We start from the raw sequence: 22,266 nt of genomic DNA on the forward strand, positions 1-22,266 counted from the left end.
TTAGTAAATTTGTTGGCAAAGCCTCTTTTTAACATATGATGCAACCTACTAGTCACACACACAGAGAGAAAATATGAACACTCAGTTGCATTTTTATTTTATTTTACCTATTCAGGCTTTAAACCCTGTCTTATACATCCCCTCCCTTACAGATTAACAGCATTCTGTCCCCTTCCCCTCCCACTTTTTGCAGAAAAAAAAAAAAGCCTCAGCGCCTAGGGCTTGCCGATCGAAAGGTCGGCGGTTCGAATCCCCGCGGCGGGGTGCGCTCCCGTTGTTCGGTCCCAGCTCCTGCCAACCTAGCAGTTCGAAAGCACTCCCGGGTGCAAGTAGATAAATAGGGACCGCTTACTAGCGGGAAGGTAAATGGCGTTTCCGTGTGCGGCTCTGGCTCGCCAGAGCAGCGATGTCACGCTGGCCACGTGACCCGGAAGTGTCTCTGGACAGCGCTGGCCCCCGGCCTCTTGAGTGAGATGGGCGCACAACCCTAGAGTCTGGCAAGACTGGCCCGTACGGGCAGGGGTACCTTTACCTTTACCTTTACCATTGCAGAACATCACAGAATTGAAGTTTGAGGCTGTTGCATATAATCTTTATAGCAGCTGGAAGTGTAATTAGCATAAAATTGAAATGGCCTCATTAAACATTCCTTTCCTGTAAGCTTGGACACATTTAAGGATTCTCTCCCCCCCCCCCGTGTGCCATTAAAGTGATGGCATGAGGGTTAGCACATTCTTAAAAAGCCTTTTCAATCCAGCAAGGCAAAACCCGCTTCTTAATGGCTCGAAATATGCTACGCAGCAGATTTTCAAGGGGGCACACAAAAGATTCAGCCGCACAGAAACACAAACATCCCTTTTCATCAGCAGCCTGCATTTGCCAACTCGTGTGCAAAAATAGACAACCGCTACAAGTATCAGCTGTGTAAAATAGGCAATTGAGGCCTAAAGCTATCAGAGGCAGGGTCCACTGGGTAACTACTTCCCAACTACTTCCCATGTTATTTCTTCTCATCTTATTACTATGTGTTGTGAAAAGCACATGTGTCCCCATCAGCAAGTCTAAAAAACTGGGGTCATATCCTGCATCTTCTTCTCTCTGAGGCATGGGCTTAACAAGAAGAATGAACTGTTCTCAAAATACCCGGCCACTCCACTCCACTCCCACTCCCACCCCACCCCACCCCGAATTCTTGCAGAAAGGTTTTGCTGCTTCTAGATCATCCAAAAATATTTTTGGGGTCAGGTCTTGGACTTTGCTTGAGCAAGCGGTAGTGCTCACAAATGTTGGAGGAAGGCAGTGCTTCTCATACTTTTAACAGGTTAGTAGAATAGGGAATAGAAGAATAGGCTGGACTTATTGCACAGGGATGGGTAGAACTGTATCTCAGAACAACACATCCTCCAGAATACATCGAGCACAAAAACCTCTATGGTATTCAAATCATGCAAAGAACCTCACTTGCTTTAGAAGATGGTGTCCTCTTCAGCAGCATGGGCCAGAAGTAAAAGCAACACTGATGACAATTGATAAATTTTGGTAGCGTTACTGACTGCCTAGGTTAGTGTTTTTCCACTACTGTAATTTGGAACTCAGCTTGGGTGTATGTGGCTGAAATCAAGGGACCAGCTAGGGTAGATCTGAAGAACATTTGGCCCTCCAGATAGTGCTAAACTGCAGTTTCCATAACCCCTGGCTATTAGCCATGCTTGCTAGGGCTCATGGGAGTTGTAGTTCAGTAATGTCTGTAGGACTACAGTCTCCCCAGCCCTGAAATAGGGTTTGGTGTCTTAATTCCAATTTCCTTGCCCAATTGCCCTGTACATGGCAAAACTGGGAATGTGCTGAGCACCTAATTCCATCCTCTATAGGTCGTCTCTGACACTGGAGTCCCATTGCTTGCCACTGTGTCTCATTGTACACGTTTTGTATGCACTCTTCCAATAATTAGCACCTTTTTTACCATAAAATATGCACTTTTCCAATGCATTCATCAGTGAAACACACACCAGGATTCAGTTAACCAGCCCCATCAGAAGAAGCCCTGTGCAAAGACAACTGTGTTTGCAGCACAGCTTTCTCCCCTTTCCCTCCCCACCACCAACACCCCAGAAATCGGATTGGGGAGGTTGGGAGAACCATCAGAACAGTGCACAGGAGGAGAGGGGTATCACTTCATCTAGCAAGCTCTTCCAGTTGCATAGATGAAACAACTGGAAGAGCAAAACATTCAATACCACCCTTAAAGGTAAAGGTACTCCTGGCCGTTAGGTCCAGTCGCGGATGACTCTGGGGTTGCACTCTCATCTCGCTCTATAGGCTGAGGGAGCCAACGTTTGTCCACAGACAGCTTCCAGGTCATGTGGCCAGCATGACTAAGCTGCTTCTGGCGAACCAGAGCAGTGCACGGAAACACCGTTTACCTTCCCGCCGGAGCGGTACCTATTTATTTACTTGCACTGGGTGCTTTCGAACTGCTAGGTGGGCAGGAGCAGGGACTGAACAACGGGAGCTCACCACATCTGCTGACCTTCTGATCGGCAAGCCCTAGGCTCTGTAGTTTAGACCACAGCGCCACCCACGTCCCATTAATACCACCCTTAGTGCTTCTCTTTTATGTAATATGTATACTGTGCACAGAAAACGCATTGCAAAATGCATTTTGATCCACAAGTGAGCTTGAGAGTATCAGATCAATTTAGTCCTCTGCGGAATGCAGACCAAATGAACTCTTCCCCCATCCTTAGACAGAACTCAACCATGGAAATTGCCTAATATTATACAAAGCTTTTCCTAAGTGCACAAAACATTTGAAATATTTCAGTAGTCCAAAATCCTGTAAAGCAATCCAGCATTATTATCCCTATAATACACACAAGGCAGGGGCTAAAGCTGTGAGACAGCAGCTTGCCTAAGATCACCCAGTGGCTGGTGAGGTGTGAACTGGGATTTACAAGCTTATAAATCCCTCTCTTCCAGTCATTAGAGGCAACTTCAGTTCAAAGTCATCCTTTGCTTGTATGGGCTAATCAGCACAGCAGCTCATCAGATCATGTCTAAATACACACTTTTTATTTTGCTTCCATGTGGTTAGAACAGGGGTGGAGAATAATTATGCATCAGGTGACAACTTCACTGCTAGTGGTTTCCACTTTGCCTCCTTCCTGTTCCCCTAATCTCTACATGGTGCAGACTAGTTGGGGGGATTTGTTGGTCATTACCCAAAAGCTAAGGGGAGGTCAGCAGTTCCTCTGAAAAAAATGAACATTTCAACACAACGTGGCAGAAAATAACGTTGACAATCTCTCTAGAGTACAGATGGCATCATGATGGCTTCCTTTACACAACTTATGAACTATTGCTATCAAGCAAAGTAGACTATCCCTTTACTAAACCGATAAGATCTGGTCATTTATGAATGTTTATCAAGTAAAATAGACCATCCCTATTGAGATACAATCGGGTCATTTAGAAGTTTTTGCAATAATTATGGCTGTCACAGTGTTATCTGCCTGAACATGGGTTGCCTAGGGCTTCCAGGGCCTCAATGTTAATTAAAGTTTTAATGGTTTTTAGAAAAGATGACATTCTAGATAATAAACTGTTTAACTTCAGTGTACCTTGCAAACCTTTCCTCAGGACATATTTGAATTGGCTGCTGGCTGCCTTTGACTTCAGGTAAAATGCTGCTAATATTAAATATTTGCTTTCCAGATAGAGAGCATCTCTAAATTTATGGAACTCCAGGCCTAGATTTTTGATCTGATTCCTATTCAAGACTGCATTTACCATTTATCATTTACAATTTGTCATTTGGGGATGTGGGTGGCGCTGTGGTGTAAATCACTGAGCCTTGGGCTTGCCAATCGGCGGTTCGAATCCTCGCGATGGGGTGAGCTCCAGTTGTTCAGTCCCAGCTCCTGCCAACCTAGCAGTTCGAAAGCACGTCAAAGTGCAAGTAGAGAAATAGGTACCGCTCCAGCAGAAAGGTAAATGGCACTACTGGACACTACGAAGCTTAGCTTTTTAGGGCTTTGTCTTCCCGTGGTAACTATGGATGAGATACAAAAGTGCAATACATTGCACCAGCTCTGAGCATCAAATACACTTGAACCTTCTGCTTGAGCCCATAGGCTATGTTTATTTATCACCACCCTCTAATTTAAGCCTCTTCAAAGTGGGGGAAACGGAACTGTATTTTCCCCAGGAGACTGATGGGAATTATATTTTTCTAAAATACATTTATCAGTACACTGAAGGATTAGCCATAAATACGTGCGAGCTCTCATTACAGCACCTCCTGGGGTTTCTTTTGATTTACTTTGGAAATTAAATGGCTCACTGTATTGAGCTTTGAGATATCAGATACCAACTCAGCCCTGATCTGTTATCATGCACAGTTTGAAAAAGCATCCTACCCTTTCTTCTACATTCACTAAGAAAACCATGCAGATTCTTCTGAGTGCTTTTCTGCCACAGGTGTTTACAATACGGCTGTATGAACTGGCTATCTGAAGTGTGTGCTACAAGTCTTATGGGATACTTACAAGGATGACTTATACAGAACATGAAGGGGATCTCATTTGCTTTTTTGCATGGCTGCGTCTCTTTGACAACAATAGATTTTGAATCCAGATAAAGTGGAGTGGTAAAAGTAACAAAGCCAGTGGAATCTTACATGCCATGAAACGAAAAAGTATAATTAACCCTCAAGTTCCATGCAGTCAGCAGATATTAATGAAAGAGCAGTGATATAAATACATCAGACATGTGACCAAACACAGAGGCTACTATTCATATGAGGCCTCCAAGCAGCGTCTAGTGGACTATGTGAACAAACTGTCTTAACCCCTTTTTTCCAAATGACATTGCCTCCCTCTGCCCCAAGCTGCAGGCGGGGGGAGGGAGATATCTAACCCACACAAAGTGGGTCCAAGGAAAACTACACCCCTCCAATATTAGGGGCTAGGGAAAGAGGGAAGCTACTTTGCTCCATAGTTTTAGAAGTCTGGAAACAGAGTTGCAATTCTAGTTTAAAGCACAGCAGCAATGATTGCATGCTACTAAGTTATCCATGTCTGAAAGCCCCCCCCCCCCGATTGGTTGATTTGACCGCCTGGCTTCCTTTTCGCTCAAACCATTCCACAGCTGCCATCAATATTCTGGAAGCAAGCAGCCTTCCAACAGGCAGTTTGGGGTTGCTTACTGGATTTCCATTTTTGTTCCATCCAAAAACATATATTTCTGTGTACCTAGGATGCCACCCAAATATATAGCAGCCTGCCACTATTATATTTTGGGGTGGCCTCATTTTGTTTCTGAAACCAACTGATATTTACATAAACACATACCTACTTAAATATGGCCTTTTAAACCATGGGGAGGTTATTGTTTGTTACTATGTTGTGCATTTTTGTGCTTTTGACATTATAAACCGCCCTGGGATCATCGGATGAAGGGTGCTATAGAAATTTAATAAATTTAACAAATAAAACAGTTTTCTGTGTTTTCTTTTTATACATGTACATTTATTTTTATTTGCCATATCCATAATTTTTATTGTATTCTGTGTTTACGCCAATAAACTTTTAATTATTGTTTTTTTAAAAACTCAAATAAATATATTATAGGGAATTACTGACTGTGAGGCACTTATGCACATTCCACCTATAATGTGGTCAACTGAAGGAATGGTCTGTGGGCACATGCATCACCTGGGGACAGGTTGAGCACCACAGATCCATTAAAAAAACCACAGCATGCACATGTCATTAACAGCTCAGGACTGCAGTATCCCAAAGACCGCCTCTTTCTATATAAACCTACCCGGACCCTGAGATTATCTTCTGAGGCCCTTCTTTGTGTGCCTCCTCCACAAGAGGCCTAGAGGGTGGCAACATGAGAACAGGCCTTTTCTGCTGTGGCTCCCTGTTTGTGGAATGCTCTCCCCAGGGAAGTTCGCCTGGGGCCTTCATTGTAAACATTTAAGCACCAGGCAAAATCGTTCCACTTTAACCAGGTCTTTGGTTGATTGACATCCAATTCCCCCTTTTAAAATGTGTGTGTGGGGGGGAGAGTTATTGGGTTGTTTTTATTTTGATTATGTATTTTGTGTTTCTATATTGTGATTTTATCCTGTGAACCACCCTGAGACCTGCAGATATAGGGTGGTAGACAAATTTAATAAACAACAACAGCAACAACAAGTCCTTGGCTGCTTTGTAATAATCCTACTAGCGGACAGATTCTGACTTCCTCATTTGCTCTTAATAGCAAAGCATCACCCACCATCGAGAGAAGGGCCAAAATTACCTGCTGAGGTGTGCTTGAACTTTTCACTCTTCTTCTTCCGCCACTTCCATGGCTTGAAAATTCTTCCTAGAGTGGCGAATTTGCTCCGTCTCCTAATCGGAGGGGTGTGTGTCCCTGGAACAAGCGAGTCCGAGCGCATGGCTGCCAGTCTCTCCACTTCTTCAGCTGCGTTTTGAAACAGTGAAAGGAGCCTATGTCAGTAAAGCAGATGGACAACCTTCCCCCCTTTGCCAGAGAGAAAAGTTCTGTTTTAAGACAAGATCACATTGTGCTGACAAAGGCAGGTATTAATAGTAACACTTGCCCTTTGTATAACACCTTTCAACAAGCATTTGCAGATAATCCAGGAAGGTGATCCCACACATCTGAAAGATACTTCCTTCTCCAGATCAGTATTGCAAGTGGTTTTTTTTTAGGCAATATCTTTACCAGTAGTCTTTAAATAAAACAGGGAGGAGCGAAAGGAAAAAGAGGGTACAAGATTAAAGGGCTACAAAGGCTCTGAAAGAGTAACAGAGTTATCCCAACTCATGTCCTCTTCTTCTATACAATTCAATGGGGCTTAAAAGGTAAGTGGGTTTAGGATTGTGGCCTTAAATAGGAAAATAAAATAGAAGCACTAGAAAAGCAGGGCCAAAATTAATGGGTGGGTAGGGGGCATGGGCGCAGATGGGGGGGGGGCAGCTGCCCACCAAATCAAGTAAGTAAATAAAAATACTTAACTTAAAGTACCAATCGTAGAAAGATTTTGACAAATTTTTCAGAGTACTTGGGCTCAAAAGAAAGTAATTTAAAACTGTTGTTGAGACATTTCAATCTAAATCTGCTAGACAGAGCCAGATAGAGGATGATGACAGGTGGGTGCCCACCCCCACAACAAAAATTCTGGCTACCTGCCCCCCCTAACACAAATCCTGGCTATGCCCATAGTAGGGAGGAATCATACCTTTAAGACCTCTGCAAATCTTTCAAGCACCAAATGCTTTCAGCACACCATCCCCCTGCCCTGAATCATGGGAACTGTAGTTTAAGGGTGCTGGAAAGTATAGCTGCGTGAGAGTAAACTGCAGTTCCCAGGATTATTGGGGTGGGTGTGCTTTAAATGTGTGGTGTGTATGCAACCTTATTAGGGGGGAGGGGAAGAAAACCCCTCCCCAGAGGCTCTGTGCTTTGCCTTCTTCCCTGCTAAGCTACTTAACAGAACAAGCAGACACATCTAAGTAGGCACTAGCTGGCAGTGACAGTCTCAAGAGCATAACTTTCAGGCAAGCTTCTGTTGTTGGCACCTCTCACAAATCTAACCCAATGAAGCCACCATGCCAAAATGAGAGCTTACAGTCCTAGGATTAGTTACAACCTATGCGGGTGGCGCTGTGGGTTAAACCACAGAGCCTAGGACTTGCAGATCAGAAGGTCGGCGGTTCGAATCCCCGCGACGGAGTGAGCTCCCGTTGCTCGGTCCCTGCTCCTGCCAACCTAGCAGTTCGGAAGCACGTCAAAGTGCAAGTAGATAAATAGGCACCGCTCCGGCGGGAAGGTAAACAGCGTTTCCGTGTGCTGCTCTGGTTCGCCAGAAGCGGCTTAGTCATGCTGGCCACATGACCCGGAAGCTGTACGCCGGCTCCCTCGGCCAATAAAGCGATATGAGCGCCACAATCCCAGAGTCGGCCATGACTGGACCTAATGGTCTGGGGTCCCTTTACCTTTATGCATGATTACTCCAGAAGCAAGTCCAACCTAGTTCCATGGGACTTACTCCCAAGAAAGTATGCTTAGGTTTGCAGCTTTAGGGTGCAATCCTAGTTACACTTATGTGATTCAGAGTAAATGTGCATAGGACTGAACTGTTCGTTTTTACTTTAAAACACACACATCTTAATTTCCAGACACCAAGCTGGCAGCAGCATTGTATCCAGGTTTATCTCTCTTTGAAAGAGCATTCAAAAGTTTTGGGGCTATCACAGAGAATACCCTCTTAGTACTTGCAGGATTTAAAATCAAAGTATTCAGACTTGTTTCAAGATTGGTCTTTATCGCTATCTGAATGTTCATGTTCTCATGACCATGAAAAACAGTGGTATTGTGGGACTAACAATCCTGCCTAATTCATAGAATTATCAAGCATTATTATTATTGCTATGGAGGCTATGTGCTAGCAGAAGTCAAACCAGCTATATAACTGCATCACTCTCATTTTGGAGGGTGGAAGGGGAAGGAGTGAAGAGAAAGAAGTAGGATGAAAAATAAACCCAATCAGCTAAAGCTTAGGTGGTTTTACTTCTAGGTTTTACTTCTAGCTAGTTGCCTTGCTCTGAATCCCTTCCATTTCCTCCTCCATAATGGGAGTACCAGAAATAAATAATTTGAGTTTAATTGAACCAACAATGAAGCATAAAACCTCAGCCACCCTAAATTGCAGGGAAACATGGCTTGTGTACTTAAAATAGCTTTGCAAATACTTCAGGCTAACTTGCAAGGGTTCTAAAATCCTCCATAGCCATATATCCTTTCTCCTGGCCTCCTCCTACCTTAACAGTAATCCTAACCATGTCTACTCAGAAGTAAGCCCAATTTAATTAAACGGAGCTTACTCCCAGGCAAGTGGGAGTTTCTCCAGCTTGCCCTGCAATCTGATTTCTATTTATTTCTCTTCTTATTTGGAACAAAGTGCAGCACATCTGCTTTTCATTACAATGTTTGGTTGCTATAACTAAGGGGAGAAAAACTGTAGTTTGCAATTGTGTTTAACTGCACTTGACTAGAGATATGCAAAACCAGAAGGAACAAATTGAACAATTCAATCATTTGGGAATTGGGAAACATTTGGTGCAAATGTTTTTGTGGTTTAAATGTTAAGCGATAAGAGAGCCACTTGCTCTGATGTAGGGTTTTGTATTTGTTTTTATGGAAACACAGCAGCATACACCAGACCTGAATTGTCTAGAAAAAGCTGCTGAGAAAGGCAGAGTGCATTGTGGGATATGATGTCATAAGTAAGTGTTTGGGCCTTCTGAACCCAGCCTCTCAAAATGGCTTGGTTGCGTTGAGGAAAGCAGTTGTGGAAGGAAAGGAAAGTAACCCCAGACGACTCACAGCATAAGCTTCTGTTCACTTGTCCTGTTTTTTAGAAGTGAAACATATTCAACCACTTTGCCCTCTCTACAGACAAATGTAATTAAAGAAAGCCCAATTTTATTTAAAGAATGAGCACTATGGGGCTATTATACATTAAACAAACCATGTCCCTGAGTTGTTTTCCCACTATTGCATTGTATAAAATAAACCATTGGGAAAATGTGGGATAATGTCTGGGCTGAGCTGCATTAGTGGGACAGAAACTGTGCAGAGAATAATAATAATAAAAATCTTTCTCCACCAGCTGGGAATAGTGCTGTGAGAACTGCTACTCAGCCTGACTTCTATAATAAAACCCATCACTGACAAACTTTAAAAGCAGCTAGTGTATCATGTCCACACAACCACCTGCTACCAGTTGCTTGTGCTCAATGGGCTGCAATTATAGCTTCAAAAACACACTTCAGATCACAGTTGCTATGTGCATTTCTCCCCCCGCCCAACACCGTTTTTAAGAAGGTTACGTTAATTATATGGTGCCTGCTGAGGCAATAGGAAGTTTTGCTACAGTGGATGAGTTTCTATAAAAACCCCTCTGAACCATCCACACCAGAAAAGGGCAACATCGTCAATGTTTTTAATGCAAGGATAAATGCTGCTTCTCTCCTTAAGCTGAGAGAGATATCCGAGAACACATCAACAGAAATCCAGTAAAGGCTTCCTAGAGGCAAAGTGTCACAGAAAGTTCACCTTATTAAGGCTGCAGTACAAAACACAGTTACTACAGAGGTGCAATAGGCTTCATAAATCTTGTTCACATCTATTATTGAGAGAAATCTGGGAGAGAGTTCCACTTTACGGATCAGAAGCATGACACTATATGTACTTTCTAGGAAGGGGAAATCCTATATATGTTGGCCACTGTTTTTGGGCGGACTGGTTATGTACATTCCCTCAAGGTTTCAGCTTTGGGACATCACCACAAAAACTTCTTTTTATTTTTTACTGTGTTTGTAGTGCTGCTGTGTCAAAAGCTGGACTCTGCTTGTGGTGTCCATTTCACACAATGAATTCAACATGGATGTCATGGACTGGTTGGATGCACGTGGCAGGAACCAGCTGTGGGAACCCCCAAGGGATGAAGGCGCAGGGCCTGGGAATTGGTGGTGGAATGAAGATGAATGGTCAGAGAGAGAAGAGGGAGCAGACTGGGAGGAGGAGGGGACAGAAGCTGAAGAGGTAACACCAGGGTTTAGTGAGCAGGGAGAGTCTGTGGCAAAGAGAAGCCCAGAATCAGAGGAGGAAGCTGAAGCAGGAGAGGAGGGAGGCCAGGAGGCAGAGAGAAGTCCAGCTGGTTAAGAGGCATGGGGGTCTCCCTCCTCCTGCTGTGACAAGCTCCCCTCCCTCCTGGTGTCCCAGAATCAGAAGAGGCATGAAGCAGGAGCAGCAGGTACAGTCTTTTTGCTTGGGAAATAAGCCTGAAGAGGATGGAACCCTGTGGGGACGAGAGGACCTTCAGTCTCTGCAATGACTTCATAGGGGCAAGACCTACTGAAGAAGAGATCCTATTTTTTCTGATAAAGAAACTCTACTTACTTCATGGGATTTACTGCTGGCTTGCTCGCTCCTGATATTAGACATTCAAAACATTCATGCCCCCCAGCACTTTTCATCTAGCTACCACACACACACACTATTAATGGGACCTTCAAGCTCAAGATGTGGTCAAGTTTGGGACGCAAGTAAAGCCGTTATGCGAGGATTTTTAATACAACAGAATTCCATAAAAAGGAAGAGACATAATGAGAAGAAGGATAAGATTTTGGAAAAGATAAAAGAAGGGGAAAAAATTGAGATCTAAACCAAAGTCACATGAAATCTTGAGAGAAATTAAGTTTTACCAGAGACAATATATGGAATTGATGAACCAAGAGATAGAATGGAAAATAAAACAAATGAGACAAAGGACATTTGAATCGGCTGATAAATGTGGGAAACTTCTGGCATGGCAATTGAAGAAGAGACAAAAACAGAATAGGGTTACAAATCTAGAAGTGGAAGGAAAGAACATTTATAAACCAAATGAGATTAGAAACTGTTTTCAGAGTTATTTCAGGAGACTTTATGCACAAGGGCCGGTGAATGAAAAAGAAATAGAAGAATTTCTTTAAAAATACGGATTACAAAAAATTTCTGAACAAAGTAAAGTGATTTTGAACCAGAAGATAACTGATCAAGAAATTGAGGGAGCCATTCAAAGTATGCAATTGGGAAAATCTCCAGGACCTGATGGACTAACCTCCAGATATTACAAAGCTTTGAAAGAATGGCTTATACAACCGTTGAAGGAGGTTTGTAATGAAATTTTAGAGGGGAAGAAGGCACCTGAATCGTGGAAAGAGGCTTATATCACACTTATACCAAAGTCAGAGACTGAGAAGAACCAGGTTAAGAACTACCGCCCTATATCATTACTCAATGTGGATTACAAAATTTTTGCAGACATTTTAGCAAAAAGATTGAAAAGAGTTTTGGTGGGGGAGATTCATAAAGACCAAGCGGGCTTTCTTCCAGGAAGACATTTGTCAGACAATGTGAGAAACATAATAGACATTATGGAGTTACTGGAAGTTAATATTAATACCAAGGCAGTATTAATATTTGTAGATGCGGAGAAAGCCTTTGATAATATTTCTTGGAGTTTTATGAAAAAGAATCTCCAAGGGATGGGGGTAGGCCAAGGTTTTGAGAATGGTATAAGTGCGATTTATTCTGAACAAAAAGCAAAACTGATTGTAAATAATGTGGTTACAGAAGAATTTGCTATTGAAAAAGGGACACGACAGGGATGCCCAATATCCCCACTGCTTTTTATATCTGTCCTGGAGGTTTTATTAAACATGATTAGAGGGGACCAGCTGGTTAAAGGGATTCAGGTCGGAGCTAAACAGTACAAACTGAGAGCATTTGCAGATGATTTAGTTTTAACTTTACAAGAGCCAGACACTAGTACGAGAAGAGTTTTAGAGTTAATACAAGTATTTGGTCAAGTAGCAGGTTTTAAGCTGAACAAACAGAAAACGAAAGTATTGGATAAAAATTTAACAGTTGCAGAAAGAGAGAAATTCCAGAGTGATACTGGTTTAACGGTAGCAAAGAAGGTGAAATACCTGGGGATAAATTTGACATCCAAGAATGTGAATCTATTTAAAGATAACTATGAGAAATGTTGGGCAGAAGTAAAAAAAGATTTAGAAATATGGTCAAGTCTGAGACTTTCCTTGTTAGGCCGAATTGCTGTTATCAAGATGAATGTTTTGCCGAGAATGTTATTTCTGTTTCAAACATTGCAGATTGTGGATAAAATGGATTGCTTCAAGAGGTGGCAAAAAGATATATCTAGATTTGTCTGGCAGGGCAAAAAGCCCAGAATAAAATTTAAGATACTAACTGATGCAAAAGAAAGAGGGGGGTTTGCCCTGCCGGACTTAAAACTGTACTATGAATCAGCGGCTTTTTGCTGGCTGAAAAATTGGCTGCTTCTTGAAAATACAGATATTTTGGATTTGGAAGGGTTCAATAATAGATTTGGCTGGCATGCATATATTGTTAGGATATTTCCGTTCCACCTTAAAAGGGAGCAGGATGTTTGTATAACAGCCTGCGTAAGTTCCTGTCTCACAGGATGTTTATGTTGTAAGTTCGTTTCGTTTTTGGCTGTTTTGCCTGAGCAGTCGGAGCAGACGGTCATGCCTTCTTTGTTCTGACCAACGCCAAATAAAACTGTAAATATGCATGTTCTGCTCTCATGCTGTGCAACTTCCTGCTGTGTGAATTCTGCTGTCAGAGTGTGCACTAAGCCTGAGGCTTAGTGTCGCTGAATTGCTGATATTGCCTGACTACGGGAGGTCGATGGATCGTCCGGCACCGAGCTTGGGGGCTCAGATGGATTCTATCTCCCTGGCAGTATCCCAACAACAGGTTTCGGGCCCAGATTCACGGCACTTGCAGGAGAGTAAGACTGCGACAGACTGCTGAGGTATGTGTGGGAAAAGAGAAAGCAGAGGCTTTTCTGTTGCCGCGGCAGCCTCTTTGATGTCCGGCTGGCCTAATTGGCCTGGGAGCCGAGCCAAGCAGGCTTCGTGATTTATGGGTGCCAAGATAAGGAGTCTCTGAAGTGAAGAAGACTCACGGCTGGCGTTAAGAGGTGGAATGGAGTTTTTCCAAGCCTCTGAAGCTGCTGAGTGTCCAAAGTTAAATCGGGACAATTATGAGACCTGGGCAAAATGGTGTGAGAGTTTGCTGCGTCAGTTTGGAGTCTGGCATACTGTCTCAGAAGCCCCTCCAGTTCCTCTGACAGGGAGATGGGAGGCTCAGAATTCGAGAGCCATAGACGTAATAGTCTTGTCCGTCTCTCTGGAGGAAATTGCTACGCTAGCTGGCAACACGACTGCACGTCAGATGTGGAATGCTTTGAAGATAGCCCATCTGCCAGTCATCCCAGCCCAGAGTTTGACTGCATCGGAGGTCCTGGCTGTTTCCCAGAATGCGAGTGAGTGCACGGATGCCGAGGGCACCGGTTGCAAGCTGCAGGGGGAGCTGACTGTGATGTCATCCCAGGCAGCATTCCAGCCTCCAGGGGGAGCCAAGGAGTCGGCAGCTGAGAGCTCTGTTTCTCGTGAGAACCAAGGTCAGAGCCTTTGCAGAGGCCGGAAGACCAGATGTAAACAGAGCAAGATGCTTGCAGGTGGCCAGGAGCGGGGGGGCAAGTTGCAAAAGCCCACGCCAGTGGAAAACAAGGCTATGTTAGCTGGCACAGCTCCACCAAAGGCTAAAGGCACGTCTGATGGCCAGGAGCAGGGGGGCAAGTTGCAAAAGCCCTCGCCAGTGGAAAACAAGGCTATGTTTGCTGGCACAGCTTCACCAAAGGCTAAAGGCAAGGGGCAAAAGCCCACGCCGGTGGGAAACAAGGCCAAGGCCAGGTTTGTAATTGACTCAGGTTGCACGCGCCATCTCAGCAAAGACCGCCATCTGTTTATCTCCTTCACACCTCAAGATGGAGAGGTCCAGCTGGCTGATGGAAGGACTTTGCAAGCTACAGGAGTTGGAACTGTGAAACTTGCAAGTCTGAATACGACCATTAGCAATGTACTTTTTGTTCCAGGAGCTGCGGACAATTTGATTAGTGTACCACAGCTGACTGGGCGTGGTTTTGAAATTTCCTTCAAGAGGACTGTCTGTGTCATCAGAAAAGGCAAAGAGGACATTTTGCATGCAAAGTTGGTGGATGGTTTGTTCAGTCTAACTTATGATGATGTTGCTGTGTCTAATGCTGATACTTGTTGTGTTGCACAAACTAACAAGGTTCTTCATGCAGGATGCATTCACGATGCACATCGCAGATTTTGTCACCTCTCTTGGCAAGCGCTAGCCAAGATGCCTGAGTTGGTTGAAGGTTTGGACATCAAACCTTGCAAATTTCACATGAAATGTGTATCTTGTGCAGAGAACAAGGTGAAGGTTGCTCCAAAAGGCAAGGAGTCTAGCAGGCAGGCTTCCAAACCCTACCAGCTAGTTCACGCAGACCTGGTTGGTCCACTAGCGCCCTCTTTGGGAGGAGCAAGGTACTTCATGGTTCTAATTGATTCTTTTTCCAGGTACATTCATGTGTTTATGCTCGAGCAGAAATCGCAAGCATTTCCTAAGTTCAAGGCATTCTGTGCTTGGTTGGAGAATGCTCATGGTAAACGTATTGGTTGTCTGTTTACTGATCGAGGCGGGGAATTCACTTCTCAGCAGTTTGAAGCTTTCCTGACTGAGAAGGGAATCCAGCATGACTTGTCAACGCCTAGGTCGCCATGGATGAATGGGCTTGCGGAGAGAGCAAATCAAACGTTGCTGCAAGGCATAAAAACCTTGTTGCATGATGCCAATCTCCCTGAGAAGTTTTGGGGGGAGGCTCTGGCGAATTTTGTTTACAGTTTTAATCGCAGACTGTCATCACCTATTGGCTGCACTCCCTATGAGAAAATGTTTGGTAAGAAACCTAACGTCAAGCACATGAAAATCTTTGGTTCTGACATGTGGGTGCACACCCCACAAAGCAACAAGCTTGGGAAGCGTGGGGCACATGGTTTGTTCATGGGGTACGAAAAAGGTGCATACAGGGTATGGATGACTAACTCTAAATCCATAAAGTTCACAAGGAGTGTTGAGTACAATCCTAAGTGGGGGGAAAATGTGGGAATTTTCCAGAGTTACCCAGAGGAGGATGAAGGTGATGTGAAGAAACCAGATCATGCTGAGAAAGCTGAGGAAACTGAGGATGAGGATGATGATGATGATGATCAGAGTTCGGATTCCAGTTCAGTGGGCGGCGCTGCTGCTGCTGTCAGTGACAGTGATGACACAGCAGACTACAAGAGCACAAAAGCCTCAGTCAGACCATCTGATGAGTCTGACAATGAACTGGAAGAACCACTGTTCACCATTGGTCATTTTTCTCCTAAGAAGGAGGAGATGAGTCCAGAAGACTTGCGTCTGGTTCGCAGGTCTGAAAGGGCGACCAAAGGCAAACCTCCAAAGAGATTTGCTGATGAGTTTGCTAAGATGGCAACTGCTGTTCTTAGTAGCTCAGAGAAGGTGTGGGAACCTTCAAGCTTCAAAGAGGTCCAGGAGTTAACCTCTAAAGATGCTGAGCCTTGGCTTAATGCCATGAAGGCAGAAGTTGATTCCTTGAACAGGAACCAAACTTGGGAACTGGTACCGGTAGTCCCAGGGATGAGACTGGTTGGCAGCAAATGGGTCTTCAAGGCCAAGACAGACCAGAATGGCAAGGTTGTCAGACACAAAGCCAGATTGGTTGCCAGAGGTTTTTCACAGGTACCAGGGCAGGATTACCACGAGACCTACTCACCCACGGTCAAATATGAGAGCATTCGGCTGATGCTCAAGATCGCTGCGGAGGAGAAACTGCATGTTTCCCATCATGACATAAATACAGCTTTTTTGTACGGGATTTTGAACGAGCAGCTGTACATGCTTCCACCTGACGGGATGCAGATACAGAAGGGAATGGTCTGTAAACTGAGGAAATCCTTATATGGTCTCAAGCAGAGTGCCAGGTGTTGGAACACAAAACTCACTGAAACGTTGCTTTCTCTAGGTTTTCACCAGGGCAAAGCTGATCCGTGTGTGTTTGTCAAGGAGGAGGGGCAAAACAAACTGTATTGTTTATGTTTTGTTGATGATCTTCTGATGTTTTGGAAGAATCAGGCTTTCTACCAAAGCACCCTAGCTCAGCTGAAGGAGCACTTTGACATGAAGGATCTTGGTGAGGTATCCAACTATCTTTCTCTGCAGGTGGAGAGGGACCAAGCAGGTAATTTTCTGGTACACCAAACACAGAAAATTACTGATGTATTAACCAGGTTGAATTTGGTTGATGCAAACCCAGCAGACACACCGATGGTGACAGGTTACCAGGTAGACAGTACTGCTGAAGCGTTTTCTGACACAACGCTATACAGATGCATTCTAGGCAAATTGAATTTCATTGCTAGATGTTCAAGACCTGACATTGCTGTAAGCACTAACCTGCTTAGCAGACATGCTAACAATCCTACTGTTCAGGATTGGAAAGCTCTGAAGCGCATAGCCCGGTATTTGAAAGGGACTATGCACTACAGGCTGAGGTTCACCAGTCAGAAGACTGGAGGTCTTGAAATCTTTGCAGATGCAAGTTTTGGAAGTGACACCACGGATGGTACAAGCACTTCTGGAGTATGCTTCATGTACAACCACTGCCTGTTTGACTGGTTGTGCAAAAAGCAGACGACAGTTAGCCTAAGTTCCTGTGAAGCAGAACTCAATGCTCTGTCATTTTCACTCATGGATTGTGAATGGTTGATGCAACTGTTTAAGGACATTGGGGTTTCTGTGAAATGTCCTATACAAGTGTATCAAGACAATAGATCTTGTTTGGCTTTGCTGAACTCGGAGAGTTGCAAGCAAAGGACCAAGTACTTGCAGATTAAACTACATCGTGCAAGGGAGTGTATTCAGAAAGGACTCATTCAGGTGTCCTACATGCCAGGAAATGAAATTCCTGCTGATCTGTTGTCTAAGGTTGTTAACAGAGAACAACTGAAGGTTTACGCACAAAGGTTGCAATTGGGTTGAACCACAGGTACTACAGGTTACACGGAAAGGGGGAGGATGTTAGGATATTTCCGTTCCACCTTAAAAGGGAGCAGGATGTTTGTATAACAGCCTGCGTAAGTTCCTGTCTCACAGGATGTTTATGTTGTAAGTTCGTTTCGTTTTTGGCTGTTTTGCCTGAGCAGTCGGAGCAGACGGTCATGCCTTCTTTGTTCTGACCAACGCCAAATAAAACTGTAAATATGCATGTTCTGCTCTCATGCTGTGCAACTTCCTGCTGTGTGAATTCTGCTGTCAGAGTGTGCACTAAGCCTGAGGCTTAGTGTCGCTGAATTGCTGATATTGCCTGACTACGGGAGGTCGATGGATCGTCCGGCACCGAGCTTGGGGGCTCAGATGGATTCTATCTCCCTGGCAGTATCCCAACATATATGTGGTATGACAAGGTTAAAATCCACCAAGGTTTCAAAAACCATATTGTTAGAAAAGCCCTATACAATGTATGGATTAGGTACAAAGATTTGTTGGAAAATAAAACCCCCAGGTGGTTGTCACCGATGGAAGCTAAGGAAGTGAAAAAATTAAATATGGAATCCAAATGGCCGAAATATTGGGAAATTATAGAGTATGAGGAGGGAAAAGTTAAATTGCAGAGTTATGAGAAATTGAAGTCTAAAGTAAGAGACTGGCTTCATTATTACCAGATAAATGAAGTTTTTAAACAGGACAGGAAAATTGGCTTTCAGGTGGAGAGGTCGAAATTAGAAACAGAGCTTTTGGAACCCAGTACTAAGAATTTGTCAAGAATGTATAACTTGCTGTTGAAATGGAACACACAGGACGAGATGGTTAAATCAGCTATGATTAAATGGGCACAAGACATTGGACATGACATTATGTTTGCTGACTGGGAACAGTTATGGACCACCAGTATAAAGTTCACGGCATGTAATGCCTTAAGAGAGAATATTATGAAAATGATTTATAGGTGGTATATGACCCCAGTCAAGCTTGCAAAAATTTATCATTTGCCCAATAACAAATGCTGGAAATGTAATGAAACTGAAGGTACTTTCTATCACCTTTGGTGGACGTGCCCAAAGATTAAGGCTTTCTGGGAAAGGATTTATAATGAAATGAAAAAGGTGCTTAAATGCACTTTTGTGAAGAAACCAGAAGCCTTCCTCCTGGGCATGGTAGGCCAATTGGTGTCAAAGAAAGACAGGACGTTTTTTATGTATGCGACAACAGCAGCAAGAGTACTTTTAGCAAAGTACTGGAAGACACAAGAACTACCCACACTGGAAGAATGGCAGACGAAGGTGATCGACTACATGGGACTGGCTGAGATGACCGGCAGAATCCGCGACCAAGGGAAAGAGACGGTGGAAGAAAATTGGAAGAAATTTAAAGTTTATCTTAAGAACTGTTGTAAAATTAATGAGTGCTAAAATGTTATGAGTAATGCAAAATAGAATTGCAGCGATAAACAACTGGACATGAGAAAAAGGATTTAAAGGAAGTGTTATAAGTAATTAAAATCAGGGGTTGCTGGAAAGATTTAAAACAGGGATGCAGAAAAAGGAGGTATGGGGAAGTCGCTGAAAGAAGGCTTAAGGAAAAGAAGGTTAAGAAATTATACGTGTTTATATGTTTGTTTGTTTATGTATTGTTTTGTATTGTCTTTTAATATGTGTTGAAAAATTAATAAAAAATTTATTAAAAAAAACACACAAGATGTGGTCAAGTTAATGAATTAATGGTTAAATTGGAATGTGCACCTAGGTAGTCACCAGGTTCAAAGGCCAAAAATGTATCTGCTGGTTCAAAAGCACATCCAGAGATAGCATTGTTCTCATCAACTCCTGCATAAGCATTTATTTAGGTCTCCTACATGGAATTTGTTCTTGTCCTGAAGTGGTTATAGGAAAATGGAGCATATGAGTATATATAGAGTATACACACACACAAACACACCCCACACTGTGTTAAGAGAAAGAACAGTGCTTCATCTTCTTAAATTTACAACAATCCCAGGTACAAATTTTGCTAATACATACGCTTTTCTGAGTTTAAAATTTACTCAGTACATTTCATAAGGTAGTATTTTCCAATTAATGGCTAGCTGGTAATAAATGAGTGCATATTTTAATATGGAGCACAATCTCAATAAAATATATAGCACTATGCATAAAACTGTTTTAAAAAAGCTGCTTCAGCATATCAGCTCTTTGCCATTATCTTTTTTGCTTCTTCATCTGACCCTATTCTAGCATCAATTACAGTTCTTCACCATTATGAAATAGTTGTGGGCTGTGATATCAACTGCTAACAGCAGGTTCTGTTTCATACTCTTTCTGTTCAAAAAGATGTGAAAGTGTTTTTCAAGGCTGCAAATTTACCTAGACCTGCCAGTTTATACCCACTGGAAGAGTAAAAGGAATTATGGTGTTGGAACTCAAGACCACAGTGGATCTACAGGAGATAACCTGAGATGTATCAGATAGAAAGAGTCTATCTATGTGCCACTAGTAAGCTCTGGCTAGAGGAGGAAACTTCAGAGGGAGCTGCCACATCAGGAAGGAAGACCTTTTCCACAATATGCCAAGAACCTATAAAGGTTTTTGGGTAAGCGATAGCGGCTGGGGGAAGAAGATGGATCATGAAGTGTGTCTTTGGAGTAAGTACTGATTTTGCACATGATTCCTCAGTTTAGGAATCTGGGCTCTCTCTGATATAGGCTCTTGTTTAAGGCTTAGCCTAACCATGACAGCTGCGGAAACAACATTTAAGCTCTGCTCCTACAGAATTTCTTGCCAGAGCCATCGGAGCTGTCCAGGGTGCCACTGAAATCTTTCCTCCATACTGTTGTGGCTGTTGCTCCAAGCCGAACAGTAGGTGTTGCTTCAGTGGCATTCAAATTGGTCTACATTGCTGAAATAATTAATGATAGACACAATCCATAAACAGTCATTTCAATGGGACAGGTAAGGATACGTTTAACTCTCCCACTGAAATCAATGTGATTTAAATGTCTAACTTTGATTGGATTGTGCCTAATAGCCCTCAGAGAAAGGTCAACCACAGCTTTTAGCACTCTCAGAATTGGATTGAAATGGTGAGACTAATGAAACTCTTTTCTGTGATAATGCAGAGACTCAATAGGCTGTTCTCACCTCACTAAAACCGATGAAGGGCACAAGGTTGTTTGTAGACCACTTTCAACATATAACACTGGATGCGGTAGATGAAAGTAACTGTGATAATAAGTATATGCTCTTCTCAGAATTCCCCCACCCCAATTTTACTAGCTCAATCTCTGTGACTTTTTGTGAAAAACTAAGATCCATGTAGAGTAAATTGACCTACTTTCTAAAATTTCATGCGACAAACTGACACTGTCAGTGACATTTGCAGAGATGGAGGGGATGCTTGAGTGGGCTTCAGATTCAATATCAATCTTTTACAACAACGGATATGCAAACTTCATTAGTGAAATAAGATCTGTGTCAATGGGTAGCACAGCAGCACACAATCGCCTTCCAGATCAGCAATTGTTTACTAAAAAGAAGCAAGCAATTGGGGCTGGATGGAATTTATCCTGCAAGTATATGTCCACAAATTAATTTTTTAAAACCTACTTGCTGAATCTTAGTCCCAAACTACTTATTCGTTAGGTTTAGGTTATGAAGACATCAGGCAACCCAATCAGGCAACCCCTTTAGGTCACAGTCTTAAGTATAAACATATACATGCAAGTCTACATGATGCAGGATCACAGACTTCCTGGATAACTGCAGTTTTAGGAGATGGAAATAAGCAACATACACCAACATTTTCTCCCCCTCCCCACAACCTTATTCCTTTTCTGTCCTTTCTGTAATTGTAACAAGAACACCATTTAATATGGAGCTCTCTATTGCTTCTTTTGTGCAACATCAACACATTTTAAGCAGGTCATAATATTCAGTTCTTTTGGAAGTTTGGCATAAGGTATCTTTGCGCTGTTTAATCTTTCATCCAGTTACGAATAAATCACATAACATTAGACATCTTTGTTCATAACTGAACATTAGCCAGGGTGCTAGACATTTAGTATTGTATCAGAATGAACTGTATTAACTGTTCTTAACACAGCTTCTTCCAGAATCATTATATCTTCAGGTGATATACGCTGAGATTCCTCCTTATAACATGGATGAGTGATACCATCATGGCCCATAAATAACTTGAAGAATGTTCCTAGCTATGGATTATGGACACAACAGACCACAATGGCATTTCTACAACCTACTTATCTTGTTAATGTGCACTTGGAGGCTCCATCACTATGCAAATTATTGACTATAGTATCATCAAGATCTGCTTAGCGATAGTTTAATCTGAGAATGTCTGACCCTTTAGTTAACAAAAGGATTAATAGCACACCAGGCAGCAAAGCATCTCTCTGTAGCAGCCTATATAGCTCTTAACACATGCTTGTTACCTGGAGTCATTGACCGGGACAGAGGCAAATCACATATGGAGCTACCCTATACGGACTCAGACCATTGTGTCCTAGCTCAGTACTGTCCTGACAGGCAGTCACTCTCCAAGGACTTGAGCAGAAGCCTTTTCTCTAGCACTGATATCTGAGATCCTTTTAACTGGAGAGCCTGGGGATTGGACCTGGCAGGTTCTGCATGCAAAGCATGATCTCCTCACTGAGCGATGCACCAT

At 43.0% G+C, this 22,266-nt stretch overlaps 1 protein-coding gene across 9 annotated transcripts in view; it reads right to left on the minus strand.

Annotated features, from left to right (window-relative positions):
* The window catches only part of PHACTR1 (phosphatase and actin regulator 1), a 255,336-nt gene that overhangs the window by 89,747 nt on the left and 143,323 nt on the right, over window positions 1-22,266 (minus strand). For all 9 annotated transcript variants that reach the window (XM_053396890.1, XM_053396886.1, XM_053396887.1 and 6 more), the window contains one exon: window positions 6,313-6,477. In XM_053396890.1, coding sequence (XP_053252865.1) covers window positions 6,313-6,477 — 165 coding nt within the window. The remainder of the gene's footprint in view (window positions 1-6,312; window positions 6,478-22,266) is intronic.

Source organism: Podarcis raffonei, chromosome 7 (assembly GCF_027172205.1).
Source record: "Podarcis raffonei isolate rPodRaf1 chromosome 7, rPodRaf1.pri, whole genome shotgun sequence".
NCBI classification, from domain to species: Eukaryota; Metazoa; Chordata; class Lepidosauria; order Squamata; family Lacertidae; genus Podarcis; species Podarcis raffonei.